Source organism: Pygoscelis adeliae, unplaced genomic scaffold (genome assembly GCF_000699105.1).
Source record: "Pygoscelis adeliae isolate BGI_AS28 unplaced genomic scaffold, ASM69910v1 Scaffold218, whole genome shotgun sequence".
Taxonomy (NCBI): domain Eukaryota; kingdom Metazoa; phylum Chordata; class Aves; order Sphenisciformes; family Spheniscidae; genus Pygoscelis; species Pygoscelis adeliae.
In genome coordinates this window covers 3,029,221-3,042,509 of record NW_008825433.1, presented here as the reverse complement: position 1 = coordinate 3,042,509, position 13,289 = coordinate 3,029,221, and the positions used below count along the sequence as shown (strand labels likewise).

Genomic DNA, 13,289 nt, shown 5'->3' with positions numbered 1-13,289 from the left:
ATACTTATTTCATGAAGTTCTGTAATAAAAACATCGTTGTTGAACTTCTCTTCAGTTTTTATATCCATTCTCACTTGTAAGTCTAATGTTTAACAGAACTTTTTTTCTCTCTCCCAACTCCCCATACATTTATTTACAAATTTAAGGTGGCTTTGTATTTCATATGTAAATGAGTATTTGAGGTTTGTGGTCTCAGTACCTACTCTCACTTATAGCACTTAGTATAAATTCAACCAGACTATCACAGAGACCGTATAACTGACATTCTTAACAATCTGTCAAACGATGATTTTCAGTAACGTTTCATATCACAACCTGTTTTTGTCACCTAATAAAATTTGAATTAGAATGTTTACATTGCTAGCTCACATTTCTAGTCAGTCAACTACGAGAACTTCTGAAATAAACTTCATACAAGTCAGTACTGACCTTTGTAATTCTGAGCAAGAAGCCCGTAAGATGATTCTCCAGAGGGAATGAAACCTTTTCCTTCAGGACACAAATCAGTAAATTCAGCTAGGAGAAAGAGAAAACAAAAAATTGTGTTGTTAAGAAAAAGTTACTCACATATGTACGTGTTACATATGTGTTTCAGGGTATTTTGAGAAATCTGAGGCAACATTTTGCCTTATTCACATCTATCAGGCAGTCATGCACACCTTTTGCTAAATGGGGGATGCTAATGCTACAAGCCAGACTTTCCCCTGCTCTCAGTTTGTAGCGCTGGCTTTGAAAAACCTAGCTAGGGCACCCACAGCATGACAGAGCTCCACGCAAACTAATTTCTCTTGCTCCTTGGCAGGAAAATGTAGTCCTTACTGGGTTTCATGGTGCACTGCAGTTACCACAATACCAGTAGCCAAATTATCTTAATTAAAGCTAGCGTGGGCCTCTCTGAGCTATACTGCAAGCTGCAATCTAGACATACCCCAACCGAGATACAAACCCCGTCCACATTCTGCAGTCCTTATGCAGGAAAAACAGTAATTGACTGCAACAGGAGAACACGGTGTGGATTACAGAGGGAAATTATTTAAAGTGTCTCAGAGACGATACAGAATCAAATAAATCTATCCAAGTAGAGAGGCTCTTTTCGTAACGCATTTCGTTTCAGTTTCACCAATTCTAAAGTACAGTTAAAACAGGAATTAAACATGATGATACATTTGTGTGAAAAGTAATCTTTAGCATTTAATCTCAAAAAGTTTACACATGTTCTCTCTTACGTGATTATTTTCCAGCTGGATTCTGAATTTCAGCCATCACTGTTTATGTTTCAAGTGCTGTTTTCAATATTTGTGACAAATATCATACGGCTATGTTTTTCTAATTTAATATTTAGAGGTTAAACAATGGTCTGCAGACAACATGATTTACTGAATTGTTCAGTAACAAAATGTGAAAATAACGTCATAATATATATCAGTAATTCATAGTGCTGTGGAAACAACATTACAAAGAATAGCTGCAGACTCAAAAACACTGTAACGCTTACCTTTGTTTTCCTGCTTGTGGGAAAAATCTAACATGTTACCATAGCATCTGGAAAAAGCTTCTGTGAGAATCCATCTTTGTTTAAAATCAGTTGGAGATAATGCTGTTCAGTAACAGGCTGTTTTTATCCCTAGGGTAACTGCAGTGAAGCCAATGGATTTACACCAGGTATGAATTATTCCTATTAACTTTTCCTCCGTGGAAGTCTCCCATGGATAAGTCATGACTAAACACTACAGAATAAGGGATTTAGTGGGCAAGCCTTCTCTGAAGGCAAAGCAGATTACTGTTAACATAAACACAACGCTTTGAGAGTGTGCAAAGGGACAGAAGGCCTCCTCTTACCAGTTCCAAAGACAGGGCATGGGAAGATTTCACAGTTGTCACCCCAGCCAGCACCCAAGGTACAGCAGCATTCTTGTTTGGTTACATTGGATGTAAGCACATTGTCACAGAAATTAGCATCGTTCAGATTGTAGTAGCACTCCTTCTTTCCATCTTCATGTTGATCAGCCTCTACTGGTAATTCTAAAGGCAAAAAGAAAACAAAGCATGGAAGATGACATGTGAAATGAATCAGTTTTATGGGAGAGTCGGGAGAGCCACAGTACCTCAGTTTCACCACAGTCTAGAGCAGCATTGTCAGGCGGGGAAGAAAATGGTTAAGTACAAATTTTGGTTTAACTTTTTTGTTCTTAGGAAGAATTATGGAAGTTTATAACCTTCCTTTGACTTTTTCAGACCTGTTCTCCAACTTGGCCTCAAAGGGATTCTTCACGTTTCTACTTCTTTCATTTTTAAGCAATGCATGAACTACCTGCTCTCATGCTCAACTATCTAACTACCGTGCCCAACTACTGACATAGTGCTTTTCATGTATGAATCTTGAAGCTCTTCGCAGAGGTAAGCAAACATTACAACCTAATTTTACAGATAAAGGAGCTAAGGCACAAACTGAAAAGGCCCGATTTTCAAAAGAATGAACATTTCCAGCCCCTTTTAATTTGACTGGGAAAATTAAAAAGCATGTTCCACACTTGAAAACAAGGCCCTTTATGATTTTTGCAAAAGGAACAAACTGACTCCACAGTAAGCAGAGGAATATGATGCAGATGTCAAGTTAACTGACTCTGGGCTTTACTTTAAAATAGGCTTATACTTTAAAATAGACATCCAGCCAAGAAGTCAGATTTTCTGCCTTTAGCAGTTGAGTGGGTCCTCTCACCATATTTATAGGCACTGGAGGCGAAATAGTGTCTCCCACAGATCCAATAAAAAACCCTATTAATAGACAAAGACCTTTCTAAAGCAATATTCCTACAGCACACCAAGAAGCGAGTTTGAAAAGAAATACCTATGATTGCAGACCTCTGTCTATTTGACCTTGCATTTCCACAAAAATTCTCATCAAGAGCTCAGAAGTGGGAACTATCACATAAAATTTTTATTCACACTTGATCAATACGACAAACTTTTCATAGGCTGTCCATAAGGTAACCGAGTTCTAAAATTACAAATACTCACATATATTAATCAAAACCAAAACTTTGTTCAGGAACTTAAGATAGATAAATCTTGAGGTGACTAGTTTATTTCCTTTTTATCTTGGGAAATTCTTTATGCTTAGCACTTAACAAATGTCTGATTCACAAAAACCTACTAAAAATTATTGCATGTTGGCTGATTTTTCCATTGTTTGAGATTTCATTCATTTCTACTCGGGCTCTTGCACAATATAGCAAACAGGAGACATTTCTCAGGTAACGCATGTATCCAGGCGGGAATCAAAACCTTATTTTATTCCTGAGTGACAGTGCATTTCATAATGCTAGAAAACTAGTAAGACCCAAAGAGTTGTGGTGTATAAACTACCTTTGTTTGCCTTGTAGCTTTTTTCAAGAAAGAGTTTAAGGCTGGCCCACTTGCAAGTATTGGCATACCTGGGAGAGCCAAGTTCACTTGACCACCTCATCTGCCCGCCTCTGGTTGTCTCTTGGAGGTCAAGCTCAGCCTGTTTATGTCAATTATAGGATGCATTTTCTTCTAATCCCATCCACTTAAAAAATAATGGCTGTGAGGTGGGAGCTTGAAGATCGTGATTGTCCAACAAATGCTGAAGGAATTCAATGAACTCCAGCTCTTGTTACCTCAAGCCTGTTATGCCTGCCCACCCACATTCCCCCAAGCAGTGGGGCAAGGCAGTTTTACCGAACATGCAAATATTAGACTGGTTTTGAGAAAAGCAGGTTTAAAAATGCCAGTATGGATTGCCTGTTATTGCACTTCAATAGTATGAACGTGCGTAATAGTTCTTTTGGCTTCTAATTCCAAACAGACAATTGGATTTATTTCTATTTTCCTCAGAAAAGTGACTGTTTCTGTTTTCGGAGGTTGAGGGGCTGGCAGACACCTCTATTCAAATTTAGTACAATGTTGCCACCTACAAGGCAAACTTTCCTTTGCTGTTTCGCCAATATAACTAAGTTGTACACTAAAGGAAACACCCAACTGAGTGCTTATTTCATCTTTGTTAGTTTAGCCTGTGGTCTCCCCTCATCAGATAATTACAATTTTCCATAATGTGCTGAATTTCATAAAGTGCGGTGGTTTTGTGGTATCAGCTGCTATCCAATAGGAACTACGTTAAGACTATCATGTGTCACAGAAATGCAACTGAACTAAATCTGTTGTTCCAAGGTGAGAGCCCAGTACTTTAGCTACAAATTATACATTTTCCTTGGCCGTTTGCCATCTGTCTAACCGAATCAAAGCCAAATCTTCAACAGGAGAAAAAGCATGGCAGTTTTCACGCTGTTTACCAGAGAAAGAACACCAGAAGTTGCCTCGGGAGGAAGGGGAGACAATCTCATCATGTCATTGTTTATTCCCATTTTACATATGATGTGTTGGTTTCTCCTCCCATTATCTGTTCAGCAGCTTAAAAGTCTGTTGTTTACACAGCTGTGACTGAGGGTTAGTCAAGCAGGCGTCATGAATGTTTGGAAAGCAAATGAGACACAAATCTTTTATTATTTTTTTTTTTCTCTCTAAACCAAGACCCAGTCTGTGTCTACAAGCTTGTAATTTCTCTCTCATACATTATTAACCATTTCATAAACAGGTTGTTTTTGAAAGTGGTTTCACTAGGTATGTTGACAAAATACGATAGGAAATGGATACATTTTTTGTATCATTGTTATTTCAGGTTTTTTGTTGTTAGAAAATGTAAAATGTGTCTCTGCCAAAGGCATGCTGGTAAAGGAACGTAATTTTATCAGTTCGTTGATATGACTGTTCTATTAACAGCCTATAGAGAGATTCTGTATAGTTGCTGCTCGATTGAACTCTGAAGTATTTATTAGAAATAGATTTATATACCTTAGCGAAACCTTGATCCAACGATATGCTTCAGCATGTGTTTGATGCAAAGATGTGCATTAGTGATACAGGATTCAGTGGGTAATCAGGATATTAACACATGCTTAGACTTCAGCATACACTTAAATATTTGCCTAAATAGTGGCCTGTTAATAACTATGATCTGAAAAAAACAAAACGTATAGAACTGATGGAATCTTAAATACTGCAACTGTGTACTGACGCCTCTTATTCACAGGTGGAATCAGTAAGGTGGTTGCTAAAGAGAAAAATCATCATTACAAGTTCACGACTTCTAAAACCTCAGCAAAGACTCCGGTGACTGAGCAAACAGCTTGAGTAACACACACTTTCAGAACCTGATTTTCAAAAAGACAGTAAAAATAGATTGCTACGTGCCTATTGTCAGGGTGTACTTGTTTAGATTTCTCAGTTGGCTCCACATGTGGCAAGCTACAACACCTAATGTGTGTGTGAGCAGTGTACATGCATATACATGCATATGTACAATTCAGGGCTTAGGGCAAGTGATGCACATTTAAAAATGATATCTAAGACTATGTTCATAGATGACTGAAATTCAGATCGTTATTTGCCTTAGAAAACCCATGCACATATTGCCATTAAAAAAATAATACAAATATGAAGAGTTTCCTTTAAAGTCTTAACATCTAGAAAGCCCTTAAAGTTTAGGAAATTTAGAATTTGTACTCAGGCACCAAATTTCTAGCCTTCAGGAAGCTTTCGGATCAGATTTATAAAATGTTACTTGGCAGCCTCAAATTTTTTCTTATGTAGAAACAATTGAAACCATGTTAATACGGATTATTACTCAAACTGCATTCAGCTTGGTACTTGCTAGAAATCAATCATAAATGGCTTTATATATCTTGTTAAAAGAATAAATGAGAAGACTTTAACCCAAACCAGGCATTTTTTTCCTCTCTTAGGTACAAAGATGTATAACAGCCAAGTTTCATCTAATACAAGAGAGAGTTCTTTCCTCCTTTATCTTTTCTTCCTTCTGAAGCATTTGCTACATTTTGTGAACGGCAGGGCAGAGAGGAGGGGAATAAGACAATCAAACCTTGCACAATTACTTTTTTTGGTTTGTTACTGGAACGTGACAATATGGGCTAGAATTCCCAATACATACACTGAGAGGATCGTTTCAGGACACAGCTAACAATAGATGAATGTCCACCAAGTGAAATCTAAATAGAAGGAAATCTCGAGAGCCCTAATGGCAAGTAAAGAAAAGTGTGAACACACCCCATTCCATGAAGCTAACAGCCTTTAACCACATGCAAAAAAGTTCCCAAATTAAAGTAACATTTGAACAATCTTCACCTATTTCCACTTGATAAGAGGTGGACGAACATTTCTTCATGCACAGAAGTACAAAATGAGAAATAAGCAAAAGCTGAGTAAACCACACAACTATAGATATGTGCAACAGGATAATGCAGACTAAATTCCTCCTTTCTAAAAATAGGCGTGATGCAAGCTAATGCTGACAGATGATGTCCACATGCACCATAGGAGCTCTCAAAGCTCTCAGCATGCCTGACTCGAGTATGTGGCTTGTCAAAGCCAGAGGATGTGCAGCTATGCCATCGCTCTTCGCAGGGAGACAGCATGCTGTTCCTATATGATCATGCTGCAGCTGGTCTCAGGGGAGGCTGAAGTACTCATTGTTGGGCAAACCAACATAACTGTTATTTGCTCATTCTGCCGTAAGCACATGGGGCTTATGCCACTTCCAAATGGGGAAGAAAAGACTGGTTTTGTTCCCTCTTGAGCTGACAGCTGCACGAGGGCCACCCATTGGTTCCCAGAACAAAATAGGAATAAGCAAAGTGAGCAGATGTGGAAGAATGAAGTGTGTATTGTCAGCTCCTGAAATGTCAAATCCAGAGGTACATGGGGCAGTGTCATTACTTGACTGGTCAATACTTGACTGGTCAGTCTCTGAGGTCTGGAGAAACAGAAGCCAGCTGATAAAAGAAAAAAACCAAAAAAAACAGCAAGGCTGCAGGATGTACAGGAAAGCAAGAATCCTTTTTAAGAAGAACTAACAACAGTACTTTCCTCCCTTTACTTTGGAAGAAAACTAAGAGAATAAATAGCAAGATCTCTGTTCCTAGTACTGCCATTTTTCCTTATTCTAGTTCAAGAGCACATGGTGTAAAGTACATCTCACTGGGTCCTAATCCAGTCTCCTGCGTGAGATCTTCCTCCTTGATGACCTTATCAGAGAAGAGTCAAAGCTGAAGCACATGTTTTGTTAGGGCCTGATGAAGGCTGGAGGGGAAGGAAGAACGGCTTCTTTCCAAACTGATCACAGTAAAGCTATGTTCACTGGTGACAACAAAATGGAGTTAGTACTGACAGTAGAGTTATTCATCTGTTGACAGTACAGTCAGCCAACTGGGTTTTTCATCCTCTCCCTCCCCACAGTAATGTTTGGGTATGTCCTTGAATGCTCCTTGGACTTGACTTCTTTTTACATGGGCTCAGGTCCTCTGCTAATTTCTTTAGCTTTGGTTTTGCTTCGACAAGTAGCTGACTTCTCTCAAGTACTACCTCCTCACAGTACCAAAACGAAGATGGCATTCACATCTGCAAATCTTGATAATATAATTTAAACACTCTTCTTCCATAAGTTCATGGAAGAATTTTAAATGTTGCTACTTCAGTTATCATCAGTGGGTATTTAAGCTAATCTGCTTCATGGTGGAAAGGTACTGTGGTATTTTTCCTTGCAAACAGGAATGGAGGCCTCAGCCATCTTACTTTTTTTCATTCCTTCTTTATAAAACAAGCTCCTGTAAGCCTGAATCATTCTCACAAGATTTTGCAAAGGTTTCAGTTTGTCAATCAGCTGTTAATGTATTTCACAGGCAAATTCTTGAGTGCTGGTGAGTGCTACATTCAGTGATCTAAATACTTGTTGCAATTAGATCACAGATATTTCAACCTTGTTTACAAGTCTGAAAGACCATGAGTAACAGGAGAAAACAGCCACAGCCTTGTAAGCTGTAGAGTCTGTATCCTGGCACTACAGCCAGTTATTCTAAAGCTTTCCGGAAGCTAGATCAGCCTGCAGCGTAAGAACAAAATAAGAAAAATACCAAGATTTGCATTCTGGAGGGGAAAAAAAAAGCTGTGCAAGTAAATCCCTTAATTTCTTGTACTCTGTTGCTCCTTATTGTGGGCTTGTTCCTTTCTCCAAACTGGATCAGTGTAGAAATGTGGAGGCAACTTTGAGAGTCCTAAACTCATTTTTAATGAGTGTATTTCCAGTAATATTTGCAACACCCGAAACACCTGATAACAGAAGCTCACAAATCCAGTACAATGGACTACTAGGAAAAACAGGACAAAAGATGGAGTAAAACAGGCAAGGGCACTCAGACGGGCACTCAAAGAGACTGACAACAATTCAGCGTTTTGGCTTTTTGCTTTCCCAACTACCTTTTCTGAGGACTTATGTTAGTGCTAGATAATGCAAGAGGATACTGCTATATACAAATTTTGTTTTTAATCATATGCTCCCTTAAACATTGTCCAAGCATATTGGTGGGTGTTTGTAAAAATTTGAACAAAAAATAAAATCACTCAAGCCACAGACTTGATTCCGTATCACATTTCATTGTTACAGTACAGCGAACAAGAGATTGTTTACTCTTAACTGCTGTAACTGTTCATTATTACTGCCAAGTCTGTTGACATATAAAATTTAGAAGGTGTTTCTGCTATGTTTTCACTGCTAATGATTCACTGATAAGATATTCCATCCTAGAAACACCTCTTCTCACGCACACGCTTTCAAGATGACAAAGTTTTAAATTTTTCTGTTGTAGTTAAAGCAACACCAGCATTTAAACCAACTTTACTTTTTCCTTGGTTACATATGCAGTGGAAATCATGCCAAGCATGCAAAAATCCACTGGCGTTTTACCTGGTGAGGTACGGAAGCGACACTGTCCGGTCATCGGATCATACTCCTGGTTTTCATCAGAGCACAGGCACAGGAAAGAACCATCAACATTTTCACAGAGGGCTTCGCCACATACTCCACTCAGCATTTCACATTCATTCACATCTGGGCAAAAAATCCAAAACATAAATCAATTCAGACCCACTACTGACAGTTTGTTCTTTTATCTGCTGTACCTGTGCCAATATTGTCTGCCAGATTACAGATGTGATCTCTGGGGAAGGATTAAAACCTCACTAATACCTAAGTGGATTCATAAACAAGTAATCGGTCCTTTGAAAAAAAGGCCCCTGAAAGCCACAGTAGTTGGCTTTAGTTCATAGACTATTGGTGCTGATTAGATGCTGCTTGGAGACTGGAACTCTGGCTTTCATTTTTTTCAGGTTTTTTTGGGGTTCTTTCTCATTTTTAAATACTTGCTTTTCTTTGTACCCTTTTCTTGGGATTTAAGATTCAGACTCATTTCATTTGTTTTCTTAACTTTCTTTATTATCAGACTTCCACTGAATTCAAGGAGCAAAATGAATAGGTTTCGGTGTGATTCAGACTGCACTATGAAAAGAGAAGTCTCTTTTCTCCTCAAAATCCCATTTTCCTCGTGAACATCCACTGAACAGTGAATTCCCCAGCCCCAGCGCCACCTCTTGTATGCACAGTCTCACAGGCCGCTCTGGAACCCACAAGGGTTATGCCCAGGTCACCCAGGGAACCCCTGCAAAACACTGCAAATTTCCTCTCCCCAGAAAACCCCACGTATTTTTAACTTGGATTCCACATACCCGCTAACTAGTCTACCCTGAAATGCTTCTTTGATCGATGGGAGAGTTGTCTGCTGTTTAAACAAGGGTTACCAAATACCGTCGGGATCACTTAACTTTACTCTCTTTTCAGTTGCTAAAGTTTACTTTTGAAAATCTACTTTGTCTACTAATGACAGAATCTGAAAATTACAATTTGTGTATCACAATTCAGAAATTTCTGTAACTGAGTGTGGTCTAAAGTATAACTTGTGGGGCAACGTTCTATCCTTTTTACCTCTTATCCACCAAGAATGAAAACCTAGTCATATGACTGAATGTTGATTTTGGAGTATTTTTATATAAATATGCATTTTAACTTGCGGTTTGCTCAGCACTTTTACTTAGATTTTTCTTTATCTTTTTGCTGGATTCCTGTCACAAGGAATAAGTCGTCTTTGAGGAATGTTGCCTGGCCAGGAGCTAAAGAGACTTACCTTTTCCTAAAATTGCTTTGGTAGATAACTGGCATAAAAATTTATAAAGTATTTTATATTATATACTGTTTACAAGAAAAAAACCTAAGACATTATTTTATGGTGCAGAATCACTTCACTGGCAACTCAAAATTAAATTTAGTTTCACACCAGCTTTTGCTTTCTTCCCCTCTCCCCCCACCCTTCTTTGCTTCATTTGTTTTCATCCGTGAAAAGTCACTGTATGCAAAAATATACATTGGTATGTTGTAAACTAAGTGCCAAATGGCATAAAGAATTTTGTAGTAAAACTATTTAATATATTAGAAAACACATACAAACACTTCTGTAAAACTTCTAACTCCTCCTCTCTGTTCAGTATTCTGTTCAGGTCTCTGTTCCTGGTAAGTGTGTTTCATCCTGAGTCTGGCTTGAAGAAATTGCTTAATGAATACCTTTCCTTGATCTGGTATTAATTTTATGTTAGAAACTTGTGCTGCCTCAGATGGATCTCAGGTCCAACCATCGCTATGAACAGCAGATCTGGAAACCTAATACTCACAAGAGAAAAGTGCAGTATTTACACACCTACAGAAATCCCACATCTTTTCATGGTGATAGGTGTCTTTCCTGGAGCTCAAAGCCAATGTTAAAAACTGTTCAAATATGATGTGCCTAGGGAGGTGTGCCATCTAATTCAGACTGGCTGTACCACATGCCAGACGTTATTTCCTGTAGGGGGTAGTACAGAGTTCTGGTTATTCAGCTAAGAGACTAAACAGATGTTGCATTTAAATAGGCTAAAGTATTAAATGCAATCTATTATGATTTATATTTGTGAATGGTCCTGACGTGCAAAAATAGTGTTTTCTTGGTGGTTTTTTTTTTTTTTGAAGAGAGAAAATGAGTGGCTCAGCTTATTTGCTGTTGGTTTCCATTCAATCCTAATAACAGGTTCTCATTAAATGGATACACAGTTAAGTTTCCATCTGGCACAAAGTTCAGTGAGTAAAGCACAGCTCAACCGTATTTTACTAGTAAGTGGTACAACTTTAACAGAAAATGACGGAAAACAAAAATGTTCTTGTGAAGAAACGCATTTTGCTCATATGCCGCTTTTTGCTCACTAGAACCTTGCAGGAATGAGTACTTGCGCCTAAGAACTCACCTGTACACCCTTGCCCATCCTGTGGGTCCTGATACCCTTGGTAACAGAGGCAGCGGTAGGAGCCATCCATATTTTCACAGAACCCATGACTGCCACATATTGTGCCATTCGCACATTCATCAACATCTGCAAGGAAGAATTTTAACATCAGACAGGCCGTGTGACAATCAAAGGCAGACGTTCATGAAGACTGCAGAAAAACGACAGACAGGCCTTTTTTGCAAACAGATGCAAGGATGTCCCTCTATACATTGGGAAGGAAAACACTAAGGACAAGACACAAAATTTTAATGTAAGCACACGTACAATTTAAGAAATTGTTTCAGTGTTAGCTTCACAGGGAATATCTTCTGTCAGACAACAGGTTTAGTCAACTGTCTCCCATCTGTTTCACCAAACCTGCCAATCATGGCATGATGCTACATACCACAGAGTAAGACATAGTTTAAACATGACCATCTCGCTGACTGGCTTGCAGATTCTGCCAGTGTGGCATTATACAGTCAACAACGTGTGTGAATCTGAACCCACTGTGCCTACAAAAAGAGTTCAAGGGTATGGTTGCATCCATTGGGCGGAAGTGCTGCACAGATCTCATTCTGGCTCTCGGCACAGAAAATAATTTCATGGCGTATGTGTAAGTGGTAAATATCTGTGGACTGAGCCTTTTGGCTGTAATCCTGTAAAGTTACACATATGAATAATCTTACTCAGGTAGGCGAACTAATTACTAATTGCTTTCTGTACTTGCCCTTTCATTTGTAGTTCCCATTTGTGGTTTGCTGGCCTTACAAGTAAGAGTCACTTGCATGAGTAAGTCTCTGACTCTGCTGCCCATCAGCCTATAACGAAGCAGAGCCACTTGTGGCAGAACGTGGTTTCTTTCTGTAAGTGTATTACAAGTGCTAGGAATGTATTGTTTTTATCTTCACTCAACATAAGACCTAAACCCAAGGCCCTGACCATCTGTGGTCATTAAAGATGTATGGTGTGTTTTTCAGGAGGAAGAACATTAACTGAAACTGAGAACCTACCAGGATGCTAGGATTAGTACCTTCTGCCTTCTAAATTCCTCTGCAGTTTGAAGCAGAGAAATTATTGCTATACTTCTTTCCTAGAAACCATTATGACTGTGAAGTAAGGTTGCTGTCCGCTTGGAGTTACTTCTGCACTGTGCCTCAGGGGAAATTACATTTTAAATGGTGAATAAAGTGAATCGCTTTTGATTTAGCTGGGTGCTAGCTACTATCATTAATTCTGCACATTAGAGTAGACCTTCATGTGATGGATCCTACCATTATTCTACCTCCAGTGAAGGCCTTAGGGCACTCACCGAACTAAAGGGCTGGCAGGACTGAATCCTGCATTGCCACAGAGAGGGGGCTGCTTTGAACAGGTGAGCAGCGCTGCTGCTTGGTGTCTTTCTGAAAGGAGAGTAGGGCTCAAACACAGTCCTGTCTACTCCTCCAGCTGTTCACAGCTGTGTCAAACAAAGGTCTAGAAAAGTCAGCAAAGATGCACCTCATTCTTCTCGTGACAGTGCTCGCCGAGCAAGGACATTTTTACTTTTAAATTGTGTCTTACACTCAGCTGAACAGGAATTCTTGGTCTTTGAACCACATGGTCACAGCTCCCCAAGCTACCCAGATTTGAGCAGCACACCATTCACACATTCCCTAACAGGTTACCTGTTGTGCAGCCCTCTCGCTCCCCAAGTGCCCAAATTCATCCACGCATGCTTCTGTCTGCCTCAGGGAGAGGCTTTTTGGAGGTCTTTTCCTCTTTGCTGTGGCTGGGGTTTGAACAGGTCTAGGACTGTATATAGATTTTTAAGGCCAGAAGAGACTATCCACATCATGTAGCCTGACCTCTTAAATAGGTTAAAAAGCTGTCTCTGGCAAATTTTGTAAGTTGTGGATTCTAACATCTTTTTCAGAAAGGCATCTAATTTCACTTTAGGATGTTTAAGTGATGGAAAACTTACCTCTTCTCCTACTAAACTGATCCACTGGTTAACAACCTTCAGCTAAAAC

The 13,289-nt window shown here is 39.2% G+C and overlaps 1 protein-coding gene across 1 annotated transcript in view; it reads right to left on the bottom strand.

The window, feature by feature from the left end:
* Nucleotides 1-13,289, bottom strand: part of LTBP1 (latent transforming growth factor beta binding protein 1) — a 136,670-nt gene that overhangs the window by 24,056 nt on the left and 99,325 nt on the right. Inside the window, exons 20-23 of the mRNA XM_009331050.1 lie at nt 11,257-11,382; nt 8,837-8,980; nt 1,840-2,022; nt 430-516 (exon numbers count right to left, since the gene is read on the bottom strand). Coding sequence (XP_009329325.1) covers nt 430-516; nt 1,840-2,022; nt 8,837-8,980; nt 11,257-11,382 — 540 coding nt within the window. The remainder of the gene's footprint in view (nt 1-429; nt 517-1,839; nt 2,023-8,836; nt 8,981-11,256; nt 11,383-13,289) is intronic.